The sequence below is a fragment of the Galeopterus variegatus genome, unplaced genomic scaffold (genome assembly GCF_000696425.1).
Source record: "Galeopterus variegatus unplaced genomic scaffold, G_variegatus-3.0.2 Scaffold426, whole genome shotgun sequence".
NCBI lineage: Eukaryota > Metazoa > Chordata > Mammalia > Dermoptera > Cynocephalidae > Galeopterus > Galeopterus variegatus.
The window spans coordinates 194,265-212,629 of record NW_007726537.1 but is presented as its reverse complement, the minus strand read 5'-3'; the positions used below and the strand labels follow the sequence as shown (position 1 = coordinate 212,629).

At 38.8% G+C, this 18,365-nt stretch overlaps 2 protein-coding genes across 4 annotated transcripts in view; both read right to left on the bottom strand.

The window, feature by feature from the left end:
* PAIP2 (poly(A) binding protein interacting protein 2) overlaps positions 1-9,221 on the bottom strand; it is a 24,789-nt gene extending 15,568 nt beyond the window's left edge. Inside the window, exon 1 of the mRNA XM_008568621.1 lies at positions 9,091-9,221. The gene's annotated coding sequence lies outside the window, so the exon portion shown is untranslated. The remainder of the gene's footprint in view (positions 1-9,090) is intronic.
* A 7,242-nt stretch (positions 9,222-16,463) lies between these two features.
* Positions 16,464-18,365, bottom strand: part of MATR3 (matrin 3) — a 48,886-nt gene continuing 46,984 nt past the window's right edge. For all 3 annotated transcript variants that reach the window (XM_008568617.1, XM_008568615.1, XM_008568616.1), the window contains one exon: positions 16,464-17,549. In XM_008568617.1, coding sequence (XP_008566839.1) covers positions 17,499-17,549 — 51 coding nt within the window. In that variant the 3' untranslated portion in view covers positions 16,464-17,498. The remainder of the gene's footprint in view (positions 17,550-18,365) is intronic.

The window sequence follows — 18,365 nt, the reverse complement described above, 5'->3', positions numbered from 1 at the left end:
TAAAAAAAATAAAAAAAATAAAAAAAATAAAAAAGATCCCCTTACCGGTCATTTTTTTTTTTTTTTTTTTTTTTTTTTTTTTTTTTTTAAAAAAGAGCTTAGTCCAATTAGCTAAGCCTTCAGGCCAGGAAGATATGACTATTCAGATTTTATTTTAATTCCTTAAAGCAGTTATGAGGACTTCTTTTGCTAATAATGGTGGGCTAGATTATTTGGACTAGTCTTTCCACTGAAAACTAAAAGTGTTGGATAAAATTCTTTAAAACAAAAAAACCTTAAAAGCACTAATGTGCTGTCAGGAAATGAAGTAATTCAGACAGCTAACTGGAACTTTTTTTTTTTTTGGCAGCTGGCCAGTAAGGGGATCCAAACCCTTGATCTTGGTGTTATAACATAATTGGAACTTTTAAACATTGTGGCTGCCTTTGCTCTGAGGGCTTTGCCCATTAGGTTTCTGAGGGATGCCTTGTTGGCTGCCTCATGGGGCTAGAGGCATATAAGTCATGATGGGAAATCTAATCCTCCCCACTCAAAGCTGGGACTCCAAAAGGCTATATGCTCAAGGTATGGGTGAACCAAAAGAAACTCCGGCTCCCCACCAAGTTGCCTTGTGATGGAGTCTAGATGTGTTGTCCCCTACAAAACTCAGGTGGAAATTTGAGCCCCAATGTGGCAGTGTTGGAAACTGATTGAGCCATGGGGGCGGATCCCTCATGAATGGATGGATTAATGCTCTCCCTGGGGGAGGAGGAGTAGTGATTGAGTTTGCCTCTATCAGTTCCCACGAGAGCTGATTGTTTAAAGGACTCTGGCACCTCCTCTCTCTCTCTCTCTTGCTACCTCTCGCCATGTGATCTGCTTGTACCTGCCAGCTGTCTGCTGCTTTTCCGCCATGAGTAGCAGCAGCCTGAGGCCCGTGCCAGATGCAACTGTCCTAGAATCGTAAGCCAAATAAATCTCTCTTCGGGGCCGGCCCGGTGGCGCACTGCTACAGTGCGCCGCTTGGGAAGCGCGGCAGCGCTCCCGCCGAGGGTTCGGATCCCACATACAGACCAGCCGCTCACTGGCTGAGCGAGGTGCGGGAGCAACACCGAGGGTTGCGATCCCGTTGCCGGTCCCGGTCCGGTCCGGGCGCGACACTGAGGGTTGCGATCCGTTGCCGGTCATGAAAAAAGACAAAAGGAAAAAAAAAAAAAAAAAAAAAAAAAAAAAAAAATCTCTCTTTTTTATAAATCATCCAGTCTCAGGTAATTCTGTTCTAGCAAAACAAATGGACTAAAACACCTGGGCTCTAGCAAATCAGGAGAAAAAGGTGAGAGGGAACCCTGAGACACAATCCCATCACCTGGGAGGTCCAAAATATCCTAAGGCATGAACTCAGTATGAGTTGGTCTTGAATCGATAGTGTCCCAGTGCCAGTACCTGGTAAAAACAAATGTGAACTGCTTGGGAGGAAGCCATCTTCATTCTAGGCCTTAGGGAAGTCCATAAATAATTTTTCAAGGACAAGGCATAATACAGAAAGATAAGAAAAACCAGAAGGAAAAAAACAAGGCACAATGAGCAAGAAGCAGCGCAATTTACAAAAAGCATAAGGAGACCCACACTAGACTTAGTGGCACAGATGACAAAGCAAATGCTTATATATCAAGGTTGAAAACATCTTCAGGAAACAGCAACACATTAAAAGTGCACATTAGATTTGAAAAAAAGCCAAATAGATCTTCTAGATATATAAATATTATAACAAATAAAAACATAATTGGTTTGGTAACAGATTAGATGTAATAGAAAAACTGGAAGATGAAAGAAATTATTCAGAAACCAGCAAAAACACAGAAAGATAAAAAAATATGGAAGAAGCGTCAAGCAATGGAGAGCAGAGTAGGAACAACCAAGTTCCAGAAGAAGAGGAAAAACCAGGCAGAGGTAGGATCTAATCTGAATATTCGAGATCTGAAAAAAGACATCAATCTACATGTTTAAGAAGCCAAGAATCTCAAAGCAAGATAAACAGAAACAAATTGAGATACATTACTGTATAGCCAAACTGTAGAATATCAAAGATAATTTGTAAAAGCCAACGAAATTTTTTAAAAAGATTTTTCAAAAGAGTGATAAGAAAAGTCACATGCTTCTCAATAATAATAGAAAACAAAAGACTACACTGAAAGAAAATAACTGCAAACCCAGAATGCTATACCCTGCAGAACAGAGTATAACATATTTACTTTATAAAAATATAAAGTAAATGGAAAATTTTCCATTCTTATATTAAGGAATAGTTTGAGTAACCAAGAATTATGGGATCCCTGAAGGTAAATGAATGTAAAATTAAACAGATTTGGTACTTTTATTTTTACTTTATTTTTTGCAGCTGGCCAGTACTAGGGATCCAAACCCTTGATCTTGGTGTAATGACACCATGCTCTAACCAACTGAGCTAACCTGGCCAGCCTGGGCTTGGTACTTTTAAAACTACTCTATCTTTAACAAACTTTATATATATATATATATATATATATTTTATTATGATTGGTCTATTCAGGTTTTCTACCCCTTTAGTTATTATGGTAATTTATATTTCACTGAAATTTCATTTTCTCCAGAATTTTAAGTCTGTTAAAAAATTACACAGAATATAACAATTCAAAGTTCTTATGTTTAATAGTTAATTTTACTAGATGTTCTTTTTCTCAATAAGGTCTACCAGAGATTTACTTTTGAAAAGAAAAAAAATCCAGCTTTCCAATTTGCAGAATAGTGAGTATAATACACTGTTCATATATGCAAAAGGGGAGGAATGTGTGTGTATATATTCATTGTTGGCAAATGCATAGAGTCTCTGGAAGGATATAAAAGAAACTGAGAATCAAATTATACAATCGAATTGTACAAGAGCTGTTACAATTCAATAATAAAAAAACAAATAAACCTAATTTAAAAATGGGTAAAGGATCTGAATAGACACTTACCCTAAAGATATATAAATGGACAATAAGCACACGAGAAAATGTTCAACATCATTAACAATTGGGGAAATGCAAAACAAAACCACAATGAGACACCAATTCATACCTATTAAGATGGCCAAAATGAAAAAATACAGGTAAGTGCTGGTGAGAATATGGAGAAAGTGAAACCCTCCTTCACTACTGGTGCGAAAGTAAAATACCTCTTTGGAAAACATTTGGGCAGTTCCTAAAAAGGTTAAACATGGAGTTACCATATGACCTAGCAATTCCATTCCTAGGCAGGTACCAAAAGGAAATGAAAATATATGTCTACACAAAAACTTGTATACAAATGTTCAAAACAGCATTATTCTAAATAACTGAAAAGTGGATACAACCCAAATGTCCATCAGCTGATAAATACAATGTGGTATATCTACACAATGGAGTATCACCCAACAATAAAAAGAAATGAAGTATTAGATCCACAGCATGGATGAACCTTGAAAAAATGACGTAAAGTGAAAGAAGCCAGTCACAAACAATTGTATGATCTGTTTATGTGAAATGTCCAGAACAGGCAAATCTATAGACGGAGAAAGCAGAGTGTGGTTGTCTATCACTAGGAGGTATGAGGGATTAATGGTGACAACTAAGGGACATAAGGTTTCTTTTTGGGGTAATGAAAATGTTCTAAAATTGATTGTGGTAATGAACACACAATTCTGTCAATATACTAAAAATCACTCTAATGTACACTTTAAATGGGTTAATTGCATGGTATGTGAATTATATCTCAAAAAGGTGCTTAAAAATAACTGAAAATACTGGTTGCCTTCATGGACGAGAACTAGGTGACTAGAAATATTTTTGTTGTAGCTCATCAGTTTTGAATTAATTAGCTATTAAAATTCGACTTTAATAAGCAAAACCTCTGCTTTTGGTTTTACTGATCTTTTCTACTTGTTTTTGTTTCCTATTTTATTAATTTCAGTTTTTCTCACTTCATTTTCCCTACCTCTCTACTTAATATTAGGCTATTTGTTTCTAAAGTTGCCAAACATGTTTATTTTCAAACTTTCACTTAATAAAATTTTTTATATATAAACTTTCCCTAGAAGTTTTGATATGGAATATTGTCTTTATCAATTTTAGATATTACAAATTATTTAACTTATAATGAGCCAAAAGAATATTTTTCTTAATTTCATAGTGGTTAAGGGTTCTTTTGGTTATCTTCTAATGCACTAATTTCTAATTTTATTATGTTACAGACAGAAAAACCTTCATTTTTTGGAATTTTTTTTTTTTCCTTTTTGTCTTTTTTTACTGACCGGTAACGGGATCACAACCCTCGGTGTCGCGCCCGCACCGCGCTCAGCCAGTGAGCGGGAACTGGTCTCCACATGGGATCTGAACCCTCGGCGGGAGCGCCGCCGCACTCCCAAGCGGCGCACTCTCCAGTGCGCCACCAGGCCGGCCCCATTTTTGGGAATTTATTACACTTTTGTTTGCAACAACTATAAATGATTTTTGCAAAATGTTCCTTGGGCTGAAAGAGAAGAAATGTGTGATTTCTATTTTTACAGTAGAAAAATGATGTATATATATATTAAGTTGATCTTTTTAATTGATCTGTTAAATTCTAAAAGTGGTTTATTCAAGGCCCCCACTATAACAGTTAGATTATTTGACGGATCTGAGAATTTTTGTCTCATAGGGAATTAACATTTTTGATAACTGACATTTGATTTAATGTCTTCCATCATAATTTCATGTTTACTTTTCTTATATTTCTTTTTATGTTCTATTAAATATTTCTTTCCTGTGTTTATTTTCCTACATTTAATAGCTCTATTTTCCTATCAATTAAAAATATTCTCTATACACCTCCAACCAACTCAACCCCGACCAACTCAAGACATTTAGAATGCTTTTCCTTCTTAAGTACATCTAATCCAATCCCTTCTTCCAGTCAAGGCATGACCTTTAGAATGATTTTACTTACCCAGTTCCTCCCTTCCTGATCTCCTGAGTTTTGTGGAAGTTACTTAGCAATGTTAGATCCACACTTAGTTTTTTCTTACAGTATATATCTTCTTAAATAATTTTTAATGGAATCCTTTACAATTCACATTATCTATTTATATTTTACAAGATTAACTACTCACCATTGTTTCTAATATTCATTATCTTCCCCTAACGACATTTTTTTGAGGTTTAATTTTAATTTAAATAAAATATTTCTTCAAAAGGTTACCTAGGGATACATATTTCTAAGCCACTGCATGTCCAAAAATGTCTTTTGCTTTCATGTTTCAATAAAAATATTAGTTGGGACAGAATTCTTAGACTTCTGTCCTTTCCATCAATAATCTACATACAGTCCAACTTTCACTATTTTAGAAAACCAATTTTCTTTCCTTTGTAAACATCCTGCTTTAGATGAGAGCTTAAGCTGTTTTAACACTTAAGTTAATAAATTTCACCATCACTTGGGAGAGCATGGTGCTGGTAACACCAAGGTCACAGGTTCAGATCCCCATACAGGCCAGTTGTAAAACAAAAAAAGAAAAAATACACCAGATTTTGGTTAAGTAAGAGCAATTTTTTCCCTATTAATACTGCCTGGAAATCAGCAAACCCTTTCAATTTACAAACTCGGGTCTTTACTATGTCTTCAGCTGTTTTTTCCCCCTCTTGAAAAATGCCTGAAACATATTGGTTTCCAGCAGTGACTTTACAAAATTTTTAAATATGGGTATCTTTTAGGTTTTACAATCTTTCTCTCCTAGTTTCATCTAAGAATTCTCATTAAGGGGCCAGCCCGGTGGCGCACTGCTACAGTGCGCCGCTTGGGAGTGCGGCGACGCTCCCGCCGAGGGTTCGGATCCCACATACAGACCGGCCGCTCACTGGCTGAGCGAGGGGCGGGCGCAACACCGAGGGTTGCGATCCCGTTGCCGGTCCCGGTCCGGTACGGGCGCGACACTGAGGGTTGTGATCCGTTGCCGGTCACGAAAAAAGACAAAAAAAAAAAAAAAGAATTCTCATTAAAATTCAGAGTTCTCTTGTTCCCTTCATTAATCAGCCTCCATAGGCACCAAACTTTTTTTATTCCCTTGGATTCTACTTCGAACTACTGTGACTCCTTAACCTTATTTGCACATATACATGTATTTTATGCATTTACATCTAAATATGAATATACATATCTTATACATATACAGCATATGTATCTTTTAGTGTATTAGTTGTCCCTTCAGCAGTTAGAGAGGATCAAGAAATTTTTCCAACAGTCTCTGTTTTCTACTCTGAAGCTTTAGTGTTTGGCAGTATAAGGTAATGATGGAAAAAGCAGAACTCTGGAAACAGGCTGCCTTACTAGCTTTGTGATCATGGGCAATAAATAAACTCTCTGAATCTTAGTTTCCTCATCTGTTATACGAGTATTAATAATAGTACCTTGGCAGACAGCCTGGCACATAACAATTAGCATTATCTATCTTGGTGCTTATTAAACATTCAGAGCAGTTAAAGGTCTTGAGACCAAGGTAGAAGGTAAAAAATCACAGGTCCTAAACCTATAGGAGTGAAACAACATCATAGAAAAATTTCAGTCAAAGGCTATGTAACCCTAATCTGAACTGTAGTGTAACAAGAGTAATTAGGTGAGAGTACAGATGGATCCTCATTACTGATAAAAGTTCAAGCACATCAGAAAAGCCACCCTCATGCCATTAGCAACATATAGCTATTTAAACTTGAATTCATTAAAATTTAGTTCTTCAGTTGCACTAGCCAAATTTCAAGTGCTGAGTTGACACATACGGTTAGTACCTACCTTATTGGACAGCACTGCTCTAAAAAAATGATGAAATTAAGAAAAAAGACTGAGTTACTGGAACTGAACCTTGGGCTATATTAAATGCAAACTATTAATGCACCTGTGCAACAGGTGGTCCAGATCACAAAGGCAATCACTTGGACTTTAATGTTGAACCAGAGTCAGAAGAACTAGGTTAAAATCCCAGCTATGCCACTAATCACTGACAGGACCCCGGACCTGTCACTAAATCACAGGCGGCACAGTATAATGGTTAAGAGCACATAATCCGGACTAATTTGATTTGAATTCTAGCTCTTACTACTTATTTAACACTGAGCAAGTTACCATCTCCCATTTGTTTTCTTCATTTTACAGATGAGCCTACCTCTTAGAGATGTTGAGGGCTAAATTAGTCAATATTTGTAAAAGCATGTAGGAACAATGCCTGACATTATTAAGTGTTATTATTTGCTAAGCAAAATAATCTCTCAAGCTTCTATTTCCTCAGTTTCAAAATGGGCAAGATAAAATTTGCTCTGCCTATTTCACAGACTGTTCCGATAATAAATATGAAAACAATGTAAATTACAAGATGTAAAAGCACAAAAGGTTATTAAATTAAGGAAGGTGGAAAATAAGGCTCTCTGGCCCCTTGTAATCTCCCACAATATCCACTAAATTGCTGTGCTAACAGAAGACATTTAATAAAATTTAAAATTTTCATCGAAACTTGAGCATCATGCTACAGAGTCATAAAGGGATAAACCTGACGAAAGTACAGAGTGCTTATTCAAGGAAAAGCCTGCTGTAAACTTACTCTGTCCCAAAGAGGGTGGATATTGCCTACCTCAATCTGAGCTCTCAAGGAGCAGTATGCACAGCCTTTAACCACTACAGTGAATCTCCATTCCCTAACCCCCTACCCTTAAAGAAACAGAAAATCACTTGTTATAGTTGTTTTGCTAAAGTTCACTATTAACAAGTGGCATGAACAGACGAATTTGCCCCAAATATCCTTTCACAAACGAGGAATAGAACCATAAAACAGCAAATACTGGGAGTCTCATCAAAAATCCTTATAGAGACCCTGTTCCTACCTACGAACATAACTTAAAACAGCGGATGAAACTTTTCGAAGGCTATTTATGAAATGCAAACCAACAACTCATCAATTGATCAAATGAAATTTGTGAAAAACAATGCCACTACGGTACAAAGGAATGTACCATGCAAAATGGTAAAAGCCAGCACACGCAAAATGGGAATTTGTCTTCTGTTGAAATATACGTCTAAGACTGTAAGGTAAGTTAGACCTCCTCCCCAGGCAAACTGAAAGCCAAATTCTTTCGTGAGTTTGAAGTTTCTGTGAGGCCATGGGGCTGCAAAATCAGGGAAAGCAAGACAACAAAAGGAAGCAGACAAAGCTAGGAATCACTAAAAAATATCACTGCTGGCTGCTGAAAGAGAAGTTTTGAAAACATACCTTCACCACAAGCCTTATTTTATTTTTTTTTGGTAGTGGTGGGGAAGGAGGGGAGTAAGTACAGAATACTATTAAAAAGTAAGAGGACCAGAATCAAAGACTGTGAACTCTGTGGGCCCTCTAGCTCAAAGTCCTCCTGGAATAAGGGTTCCCAGTATTCCATAGAAAGGGCTTCCTATCCGGAGCATGAGATACGAAACAACTAAAAGTAAGGGGTAGGGATGGCGAAGTAAGAGAAAGGGGATCAGAAAGTACAGGCCCATCGACGGTTGCAGAGTGCTCCCCGAGGACGCCGAGGACGCCGCCAGCCCGCCACTCCCTCCGCCCCTTTCTTTCCCCCCACCCCAGCCTAGGCAGGAGCGCGCACGCGCAGCAAGTAGGGTCTGCGCGTGGCGGCGCGCAAGCGTAAAGTGGGTAGAAACAATGAGCTTTGTTACCGGGCGGTAGAGGGGGGTAGGGGAAAGGGTACGGGGTGAGGGGAAAAGGACTGTGGGGGTGGGGAACACGAGAAAGTGCTATCCCGGCAACCCTCGCGCGTCACCGAGGACCCGGATAGAGAGAGCCGTGAGATCCAAATCATAAATAATAATGACAATGAGAAAAAAAGCGACGGCCATTTCTCAGATTAAAAGGAGACGAAGTTGGTCCAAGCTCATTCCTCAGACTTGGCGGAAAGAAGCACGGAACAACAAAGGCCATACGGGGCTCGGTGGCCAACAACCCAGGGGACCCTTTAGGCCTCTCTGTCGTCGCCGAGGTGCTGTCCCTCGGCCGCCGGGACTGGCGCACCCCTCTCGCCGTTCTGCCCGAGGGGACCCCCTCACCCAGTGCACGGCAGCGGGGACGGCAGCCAACGAATCCTGTCGGCCTCCGCGGATCTCCACAGGCAGCGCCGCTCCCCCACTCGACGTGCGCCTCACCCGCCGCCTCCTTTCTCCAGTCCAAACAAACACCCCAGCCCGGAAGTGACCTCACTTCCGCCCCCACTGGCCCCGCCCTCTCGTTCTGTCAGCGATACCCTCCCAGGCCACTAGAGAGCGCGCGAGAGAACGCACGACCCCCAAAGTCTATTAGGTTCCCGGGCTGCACACGTGTGCATGCTCAATGGTCTTTCCTGCACGCCCCGACAGTCCTGTCTTGTTCTCTCTGGGAGAGTGGAGACGAGCCACTGTTCCCACACCCAGCCATCCATGGAGAATGATGGGATGCAGTGAGTGGGGGAGCTGGGGACTGAAGAACACCCTGACATAATACACAGACGTGGTCTCCTAGACTTCAAACAAACCCACCAAAGAGGAACATTTAGATAACGACACACACCCCCAGACATACACACCAAAAGTGATACGTAGTGTCACACTAACAGCCACATGCACCGAGTCAAATCGAGATCCTGACAAAGACATTCACAGAGGCGTACTAACTAATCTATAAGCGCCTGCGCTCAGGCACATGCAAGCACACACTTTTTAAAGCCGGACCTTTACGTACAGATACAAAATACGAATACGTTTGCAGGCAGCGTGTGGAACTTTCTTTGTGCTAAGTGAGGAAATGCCCTGTCCAGATAAGATAGATAGGTGATGTTAGGGTTCAAAAATTTCCTAGTCCATTATCCCATATGTACTGGCTCCATACGCTATTCCTATCCATGATTCCTTGCTATCATCATTGGCAAGCTCCAAAATATATTTCTAGTGATATTAGACAAGGCAAAGAAGAGTATATGAATTGAAAATCTGGATGTTCGAATATGTGTGCATACACTATATTTGAAAGGGGACACACAAAAACTAGTAATTTCTTCCCTTCAGGGAGGGAAGATGAAGGACTGGAAATGGGTGCAACGAATTTTTTTACTCTTGTAAAATTCGAATCTTTTAAAAAACCATGTGCTTTTAATATGTACTAAAAGTTTTTGTGGTTGGCCGGTACATATACTAAAACTTAAACGAAAACAAAAAACCTTCCATGGGAAAGCTTGAATCCAGAAATCAGGGCCATTTTATTTATTGGACAGCTTTGGGACAGCCCAAAGCCCCAAGATAAATGAACATAGGTGTTCTGCCCTAGCCCCCTGAGTCAACCATGACAGCCTATATTTACAGATCTGTATACTGAATTGAAAGGAAGGGTTTGGCTGTTTCCTACTGATCATACAGCTCTGGGAGGAAAGAGATAGTATTGCCTTATCAGTCTGTGTAATTAAGGGTGCTGGTGAGGAACCTGGAAGATAAACTATCAACCCCAAAGGCTGGAAGAGGTAGGAACAAAAGAACAAAATAGGTGGTTAGATAATATGTAGCTGACCCAGACACTCTTAAAAGATAAATGCAAGATTACTGAATTCATTATTTAGTAACACAAACTTAATGGATTATAAAGGTAATATTGAAAAATACTTCCCAAATTGTGGTTTGTGTTCATGTGAACCACTTAAAGAACTATGCTGTTTTTCCCACACATAGGGTTAATATCTCAATTCTCAGATGACAATGAGAGTTCAAAATTGTGGTCAAGAAAGCTTGATGGGCCCACAATTTCCTTGGCATCCTCTGGACACAAGGACCCTCTGCCCACTTGCAAAATGGACTTCAGGATAGCGATGCTATGCTTGCATGGTAGTGGCGATCTATGAATGGAAGACATCGTCAGAGGGAAGGCTAACAAATTGGCTAATGGTAAGGGCAGACACTGCAATGGGAACAGCAGAGATCCTGTTTAAAAACATTGCAGGAATTTATGTTTGTATCATATGGTGACAATCTTAAAATAGAGATTGAAGTAGGAATCAGAGTGGATGGTAAATAAGGCCCCAAAAGGCTATGAGTAGGCTTCTGCTCTAAACTACCACCTTCCTATAGACCTCTCCTTATCACTTATCAATATGTAAATAGTGTGCATCTTCTGACCCACACACTGCACATATAGCCATCTGCCCAAGGAAATTGGACAAATGTGAAGACATGTAATATTCATAGGTATGTTATAAACAATCAAAAATCAAAAAGCTTTTCAACAGGGAATGTTAAGTGAACTACGGTGTATTAATAAAATCAAACATTAGTTATTTTTTTAAAAAGTTTTCATTGATATAGGATACCTATCTTCTTTTTAAAAAGCAAGCTGCAAAACAGAATGTATATAATCTCCTACAAGTAAACTTAGGCAAGTGGGTATAAATGAGAAGTATCTGGTAGTGGGCCGGCCCCATGGCTCACTCGGGAGAGTACAGCACTGGTAGCACTGAGGCCGCAGGTAGGAATGGCCGGTGCGCTCACTGGCTGAGCGTGGTGCAGACCACTCCGTGCCAAGGGTTGCAATCCCCTTACCGGTAAAAAAAAGAGTCTCTGGTAGGATAGTCACCAAACAGTATCTCTAGGTGGACAGATGGCAAAGGATTCACTATTTCTTGTACACATATTTTATATCGTCTAAATTCTAAGCTTTAATTGCATTTATAAACAGGAAAAAAGCCACACTCCATGTAAAATCTAACACAGGTGGTAATGGCCTTGTCCCTATGCTCATTTGTATCATGTAGAAGACGGGCAGAGAATGTACCCCAGCACTGCTGAGTTTTGAGGGGTCTAAGCACTGTTGCTGTTGGGGTAAGCAAAGGTCCCTGCTCTGAATGGAGGGGGTAAAAGCACTATTCAAACTTTCTGAATGCCTACTATGTGCCAGCACTGTTTCTGGCAATGAGGATACACAGGCAGCAAGTAGCATGATTTTTTTCTTAAAAAGGTTGTTTTGGTGAAGTTTTAAACTAGCCTGACTTAAAGTGGGTCAAATTTATACAGGTTGAATAGCAGGATGAGCAGGATTCGAAAATTATGTTATAGATGGGGATAGATAAAGGTTTTTGCAGAAGAGTGATGTCTGCCTACAGATGTGCCAAATACTGGGACAGAGGCAATCTCTCTCCAGCCTGGGCCAAGCTCTTCCTTGTGGCTTTATGCAGCTGAGCTGCTGCTTAAAATAAGATGGGTCAGAGGTACACTTAGCGCTTGTGAGCAGCAGCAGCCACAATCAGGAAAAAGAATTATAAGGTTATCATTAAAATCTCACTACTCATTACACCAAATCATTTAAACTGTAATTCCTTTCCTCAGGCTCTCATGACACCAACTAAAAAAATTCAGAGGAAATAAACTACGAGTTGTTTATATGAGGGCATTTCAAAAAGTTCATGAAGGGCCAGCCTGTGGCTCACTTGGCAGAGTGTGGTGCTCCTAACACGAAGGCCACAGGTTCGGATCTTTATATAGGGTTGGCCGGTTGGCTCACTTGAGTGAGTGTGGTGCTGACAACAAGTCAAGGGTTAAGATCCCCTTACCGGTCATCTTTAAAAAAAAAAAAAAAGTTCATGAAGATTCATATTGTCTCAATTCTATTTTTTCCTCAAACTTTTTGAAGTACCCTCATACAAGAGGAGCGAAGAGGGGGAAAAAAAAAAGTCCACATATCAAGAGTAGACTTGGTCCAGTAGTCCCCCCATACCCGCGGGGGAAATATTCATAGACCCCCAGTGGATGCCTGAGACAGTAGATAGTATTGAACTCAACTGCCAGCCTTTTCCATTTTAACTAAGCACTTACACACTGTGGCCAAAACTTTTGTAGTTTGAGGTGCAACAGCAGTTTTTTCCTTCTTTATAATTTCATAAATAGAAGACTCGTTCTTACCTTAGATCTTACCAGCCGCAGCTTAAAACTTTTTCCTTTCCTTAAGTCAAGAACTTTCACCTTTTCACCTAAAGGAAGCACTTTACAGTTTCTCTTTGGCATATCTGAATTGCCAACATCACAGTTGCTTTTTTGTATTAAGTAAAATAAGGGTTATCTGAACACAAGCACTGTCATACTGACAGTTGATCTGATAACCAAAATGGCTACTAAGTGACTACCAGGTGGGTAGTGTAACATGCACACGTTGAGGACAATTCACATCCCTGGTGAAACAGCTTGAGATTTCATCATGCTACTCAGCACAGCATGTAATTAAAAAATTATGAATTATTTCTAGAGTTTTCCATTTAATATTTTTGGACCACGGGTAATTGAAGCCGCAGATGAAGGGGGACTACTGTAATTGCCAAGAAAGTAGCTGGGATCTAATTGCCTTCTGATGTTCCTAGCCAACTCCTATGCAGAAAAAAAACTGTCCATTTAAGTCTTAAAAGTCAAATGAGGTCACCACTTATGATTAAAAAACCCTGCCAAAGGTGAGCAAACAGGAGTTGGCCCTGCTTTTGATAGAAGGAGCAAGGAGTGAAACCTGAAGAGGATTTTGTCCTAGTCAAAGGTAAAACTCCTGCTGATCTTGGTACATCCCCATTTGTAAAAGTCCTTAGAAGCTACTCCCCAATACTACCATGTACAAAGCAGACATGAGGGTTCAAAGAAACATCATTAAACCTGTGTCTAGTTCCCCATAAGGAATACTTACATCTTCAGACTTCTGCCCAATTACTAATGCTTTAACTGAGCTCTAGCCAGTATCAGCTATAATGCATATCAGAAAGCTAGTGAGAGAGAGAGCCATTTCCATTATTCTGTTCACATTAAATTTCAACAAACTGGCTGTTACCAAGCCTTTTCATTAGTTCCTTTGCTGTGCTTGAAAGGTGCATAGTAAAGAAAAAACAAGAAGAAAATTACCTGGGCAGGGAAAATAGCAAATTCCTGAGACTTCATGCTTCTGCCCCACTAACCTTCCTTGAAATGTGACTACACCATCATCAAAAGGATAGACTTAGGAAAGCAGTATTTAAGTCTCCGAAATAGGCTGTCTCCCATCCCCTGTACCATCTAGCTGCCCCCACATCCCCAAAAGCCATAGATTAAAAAAATAAAATGCTTTGCAGGAGATGGGCCCCTTAATGTTGACTTCTTTACATTGTTGCCTCTAGTTTTAGCTTTGGAAAAGAATAGGAAAACCAGTACTTCAGACAACAGTAACCAAACCAGGTATCTGGTTACAACCGCCTAGCATTTCTTCAGGAACAGATAAAGCAATGGTTATCAAAGTATGTTCTCCATCCTTGACATCACCATCACCTGGGAACTTGTTAAAAATGCAAATTATCAGGACCCACGCTAAACTAGCAAATCAGAAAGTATGCGAAAAGGGCCCAGCAATGTTTCAGGCTTCAGGTAACATTGATGCATGCTAACATTCAAGAACCTCTGGCTCTAACAGAAAATAATTCACACAACCACTTTTCCACTAGTGTTTACTCTAAGAATCTTGGCCTTACCCAACAATCACAGAACTTGCATGAGTGGAAGGGGGTACATAAGAATGTTGTGCAATGTCCCTGCAGATTTCTATTACGTACAATAAGCTGCTTTTTCAGAATTTTTTTTTTTTTTTGGTGGCTGGCCAGTAAGGGGATCCAAACCCTTGAATTTGGTGTTATAAACCTCACTCTAACAAACTGAACAAGCCAGCCTCTGCTTTTGTCACAATTTTTAAATTAAAAATAATCCACTATGGACAAAGCTAAGCAAAAAATATATAAGCATAACTTTAATACCTGCCACATTACTTGATACTGTAGGTTTCCTTTTTGAGTCACCATTACCCTAAAAAAGGGGGGGGGGTAGAGAACCTCTCTTTGGAATTCAGATAATGGAAATAACCTTTAAAAGTTCACCAAAAGGTCAAGGGTTCAAGCCAGCCGCCAAAACAAAATACAAAAACCCTCCTGAGTAATAAAATTTATTTTATATGAAATTATATTTAGGATACTAAAAGCAATACTACAGTTTCCCAGATCAGCCTTACCAGAGATATTCTCACACCCTAAATTTACCAGCAATGGGGCCAAGATATAAAGAACTGTAAAACAAACTAAAGGTATTTCTAAAAGTTTCTCTCAAATTTACAGGAGAAAGTAAAACTAAATTAAAGGAAGAAATAGTGGTGGGAAAATGCTGTTAAACTCTAAAGCAGGTTTAAGTGCATACATTCTTATTAAATAAAGGTTTGCCATAATCTGGAAAACGGCTGGTACAGATTTATCACTAGCACCTTATGAGAATTTTGATTTCCAAATGCGATCAGATCAAGAGAATAGTTCTTTTCTCAATATGCTAAACTCAAAGTAGGACCCATGAAAAAGGATACTGAAGGGAAGAAACTAAGGATTCTATTGTACACATCACATAATGTGTTCTGTAGCTGCTGTTAGTTAAAAGTTGGAATTAAACAGAAGTGGTTAATTAGTAAAAGCTAAAATTAAATTGCAGAAATAAACTGGCAAGGATTTTTTGTGCATGTTACATTAAAACAGTTATCTGGGGCTGGCTGGTTACCTCAGTTGGTTAGAGCGTGGTGTTATAACACCAAAGTCAGTGTTTGGATCCCCAAACTGGCCAGCTGCTCCCCCAAAAAAGAACAGAAAAAGTCATCTGCACTTCAGTGAGAAAGACTATGAAACTTTACCCAATAATTTGAAAAAATCCTTTAATACACATGGGCCTGAAAGTTTTGAAAGACAACCCCTTATCAGTTCTCATTTTTTAAAATAAAGAAAAAAAAAAATTTTTTTTTTGGTAGCTGGCTGGTGTGGGTATCCGAACGCTTGACCTTAGTGTATTACAAGGCTGTGCTCTAACCAACTAAGCTAATTGGCCAGCCCAAAAATTTATTTTATTTTATTTTATTTTTGCCTTTTTTCGTGACCGGTAAACGGGATTGCAACCCTCGGTGTCGTGCCCGCACCACGCTCAACCAGTGAGAGGACAGGTCTCTATATGGGATCTGAACCCTCGGCAGGAGCGCCGCTGCGCTCCCAAGCGCTGCACTACCAAGTGCGCCACCAGCCGGCCCCCCAAAATTTACTTTTTACAACAGATAATCCAATATACCAAAAATCCCTACAACTATTATTTTTGAAAGGCTGGCAAAACTAATTCATACTTATCCATGTTATTTCTAACTTTACTGTTCAAGACATACATGTCTAAACACAAGCTTTTGCTATTTCTTCACTCAGCATTTTAAACTCACAAGATTTTAAATATCCTCATTTTTAGTTATGTAACAGGAACAAGCAATCCAACAGCACCAAAATTTTAAACTCAGATCTTTAGTAGCAGTCTTTAAAACACTCTCTAGATTAAAAAATAATTTGTTAAAGCATGCACAAAAGTGTAACAGCGAATAAAAACCACAACTGACAAATATATTGGTTAACATTCCAAACATGTATAACCAATGAACATGGCCTAGGTTTTTTATTGGTATTCACTTCAGTAACCTGAATCCACAGATATAAGCAGTATTTAACCAGAAAGTTACAAGTAAACACAGATTATACATGCAAATTTCTGTTCACAAAGGTCACATGTGCAGGTACATGAATTAGAAGCGTGCATCTAGAAGTATGGCCAAACTGTTTTTAAAATGCAGAAATGTAAAATTACATCTTAAAAATATAAAGATGGTCTACACACTTCAAAAATCAAATCTTGCTTATACCAGAGATATATGACAGCTACAGGATTCAAGTGACAAGCAGTAAGATCTCAAAAAATTAATACTGGTCAAAGAGAACGGGAATATTTTTACATTTCACTGAAGATACACTGACTACTAGAATACAAAATCTAGCAGAACTCAGGGGAAAAAATTACAAAATCTAAAGCCAATTACTTAATATTTCTTATTATCTAAACAGTATGACATTAAAAGAAAACTGCACCTGCATTTGAATCGCCAATCTCACATTAATAAAGTTCTCCAAAACTGAAATGCAACCAAAAAAGCTTCAAACTCCAAATGAAAAGTCTTCAAGGCTCAGATTAAAATGTGGAATGTTTCAGATGAAAGTAATAAAAATACAATTGGTTTTGTTCTTTATTGAGTGGAAACAAAAGTTGTTGACATTTTTTTGAAGCTTGGAATTACTAAATTTCATTTTTCCGTATGGCTATACGTTATCTTTTTCTTAGTGGTGCAAGTTGTCTTAAGTAGCTTACAGTCAGTCTCTACAAAATGTCTGTTGCCATTCTGATAAAACAAAAACTATTCTTCATTAACTTAACCGTATATGTATTTTTTGTTATAACACTTAACACATGAACAGACATCTATTATTTTTTCCACTAAAACAAAAGAGTACAAGTTTTCTTCTAACTATCAGTATTGTATTTAAAAAAGGTTAACATTAAAAACAAAGAACCATTATTTCCTTTGAAATCATTAAATCTTCTTGCACATCTTAAGCTTCTTTCTTCTGCCTGCGTTCCTCTGCCAATTTATTCAGAAATTTCTGAAAAGATGGAAGAAAAGAATGGTAGGAATTAAGTCACCTAAGAGAAACATAACATATAGATCAATTCCAAAATAAAATATTCTATCCAAGTTTAGGGATTTGAGTGTAATTTAAACTATAACTTTATCAATATTTTCAGGAATGAGTTAATTCTTATTAGTGTGCAAAACTAATTGGTTCAGAGGACATTACAATAAGGCATGGAAAAAAATGGTAAAAGGTGAAAAATGACATTTCACTGTGTGATCAACTCTAACTTTTAGAAATAAAAAAACAAAGATTATACTCATACACAACTAGCGCTACTCCAAGAATATAGATTAGTTAAAATGACATGCATTTATTCAACGCTCTATTCATTAAACCAGGTGGGCAAACATTTTCTTAAAGGGCCAGTAATAAATATTTAGGCTTTTGGGCCATTTGGTCTGCTGCAACTACTTAATTCTGCACTAAATCATAGCACTAAGGCAGCCATAGACAATACTTGAATGATCATGGCTGTGTTCTAAAAGAAAATTTATTTATAAAAGCAGGTAGCTGGGCAACAAGTGTAGCTTGCTGACTCTTGCCATTAGACCTGTGATTTCTAAAGTTTCTAGACACCAGAAATGTGTTAAGGCACTAAAGGAAATACAAGTCACATTCAAAATTCTAATCTAAAACATCCAAAGTCTCTTTACTTCTGACTGGCACTGGATAGTGTGCCGCTTGGGAAGCGCGGCGGCGCTCCCGTCCGAGGGTTCGGATCCCACATACAGACCGGTTCCCGCTCACTGGCTGAGCGAGGCGCGGGAGCAACACCGAGGGTTG